Source organism: Brassica oleracea, chromosome C4, assembly GCF_000695525.1.
Source record: "Brassica oleracea var. oleracea cultivar TO1000 chromosome C4, BOL, whole genome shotgun sequence".
Taxonomy (NCBI): domain Eukaryota; kingdom Viridiplantae; phylum Streptophyta; class Magnoliopsida; order Brassicales; family Brassicaceae; genus Brassica; species Brassica oleracea.
In genome coordinates, this window is record NC_027751.1 from 32,077,291 (window position 1) to 32,079,453 (window position 2,163).

The following is a 2,163-nucleotide window of genomic DNA, read 5'->3' on the forward strand; positions in this document are numbered from 1 at the left end:
AAGATCAGCTTAAGGCCAAAGGGACTTGGTGATACAATCATCAAGGGCAACAATGAGACCGATAAGAATCGGTACAGGGCTATAAGTATTATACGCCATCATCTCATTGAAGGTCTAAAAGATCAGTACATTACGATGGAAAATCCACTAGAGCTTTGGGATGCTTTACAGCATATATATGATCACCAGAAAACGGTGTTACTCCCAAAAGCTAGAAATGACTGAAAGAATCTAAGATTCATGGATTATAAGTCAGTGGATGAGTACAATTCAGTCTTATTTAAGACGGTCTCAATGCTGAGACTTTGTGGTGAAGTTGTAACCGAAGAAGAGTTACTTGAGAAAACATTCTCTACATTTCATTCATCAAACATAATACTGCAGCAGCAGTACCGAATGAAAGGCTTCGCCACATACACTGATCTGATCTCGTGTCTGCTACTGGCCGAGGCAAACAATGAGCTCCTGATGAAGAACAGTGAAGCTAGACCTGTTGGAACAGCAACATTACCAGAGGCCAATGAGGTTGAAAAGAAAGATCCCAACGAGTGCAATTACATCCAGAATGATAAGAGATCACACGGCAAAGGCCAAGGTGGATATAGGAACCGTGATCCTGACAATTACTCGAACAACCGAGACAAATACTTGGCCGGCCGGAAAGGACACCACAATAACTGTGGTCGTGGTTCCAATCCCGGCCGTGGCCGAGGCGGTTATGGCCGAAGCGGTTATGGCCGAGGTCGAGGCGGTATATCCAAACCGTCTTACTCGACCAAATCCGTTTTTCACAGATGTGGGATGAGTAACCATTGGGCCAAAAATTGTAGAACCCTTAAGCACTTGTGTGAGCTCTACCAAGAAAGTCTTAAGAACAAGAACCCAGAGGCTCACATGGTTCACGACTCCGGATATGAGGCTGATGATGATTCCGACACTGCTAAAGATGACCTAATGGATTTTGAGACTTCTGATTGTCTCAAAGACTAAAATTTTCGATACGACTTGTTTTATTGTTTTATGATTGCTTCATGATTGCTTTGGTGTTTTTAAATTTTTATTGTTGGTGTTCTAAAACTTTAATAAATAAAAGTTTTAAAGTTTTATAAAGTCTCTGAGATTAGAAACCTTATTACTTATAGAAATGAAAGATGATATGAGCATACTCGTGGTGGATAGTGGCACAAGTCACACAATACTTAGAGACAAAAGATATTTTGTAAATCTTACAATGCAAAGTGCAAACGTACACACCATTGCAGGTGTAGCCAGCCTGATTGAAGGTCACGGCCAGGCTATGTAACTGATGCCTAAGGGCACTCATCTAGAGATCAAAAATGCCTTGTATTCCCCAAGCTCTAGAAGAGGCTTATTGAGTTTCAAAGACATAAGGTTAAATTGTTTCCATCTTGAAACATGGGGAGAAGGAAATGAAGAATTCCTTAATATAATTTCGATCACCAAAGGCAACAGAAAGATCCAAGAAACCATACCTGGAATGTCTACTGGTCTATACTATGCAAAGATCAGTATGATCGAGGCTAATGCCTGCGAAATCTTCACTCTATGGCATAACCGGCTTGGCCATCCCGGTAATAACATGATGCGAAAGTTGATGATGAATTCACCAGGGCACACGTTCAAAGGAGTTGTCCCAAACAATCTCACATGTGCAGCATGTGCACAAGGGAAACTCATAACTAGGCCATCACCAGCCAAAGTTAATAAAGAGATCATAAACTTTCTGGAAAGGATTCAGGGAGACATATGTGGACCAATACACCCACCTAGTGGGACGTTCAGATACTTTATGGTTCTGATTGATGCATCAACCAGATGGTCACATGTTTGTCTACTATCCACACGAAACCTGGCATTTGCACGCCTACTTGCTCAGATAATAAGACTGAGGGCACACTTTCCAGACTTCCCTCTAAAGACTATACGTCTAGACAATGCTGGTGAGTTTACGTCCCAGGCGTTTAATGAGTATTGTATGTCCATGGGGGTAAGTGTAGAACACTCCGTGGCACATGTACATACATAGAACGGCTTGGCCGAAGCCTTCATTAAACGTATCCAGCTAATAGCCCGGTCATTACTAATGCGGTCTCAACTCCCGGTATCAGCATGGGGACATGCAGTATTACATGCAGCAGAACT

The 2,163-nt window shown here is 42.2% G+C and overlaps 1 protein-coding gene across 1 annotated transcript in view; it reads left to right on the top strand.

Moving 5' to 3' along the window:
* Window positions 1-240: 240 nt before the first annotated feature.
* LOC106338678 overlaps window positions 241-2,163 on the top strand; it is a 9,736-nt gene continuing 7,813 nt past the window's right edge. Inside the window, exon 1 of the mRNA XM_013777600.1 lies at window positions 241-976. Within this exon, the coding sequence (XP_013633054.1) occupies window positions 241-976 (736 nt within the window). The remainder of the gene's footprint in view (window positions 977-2,163) is intronic.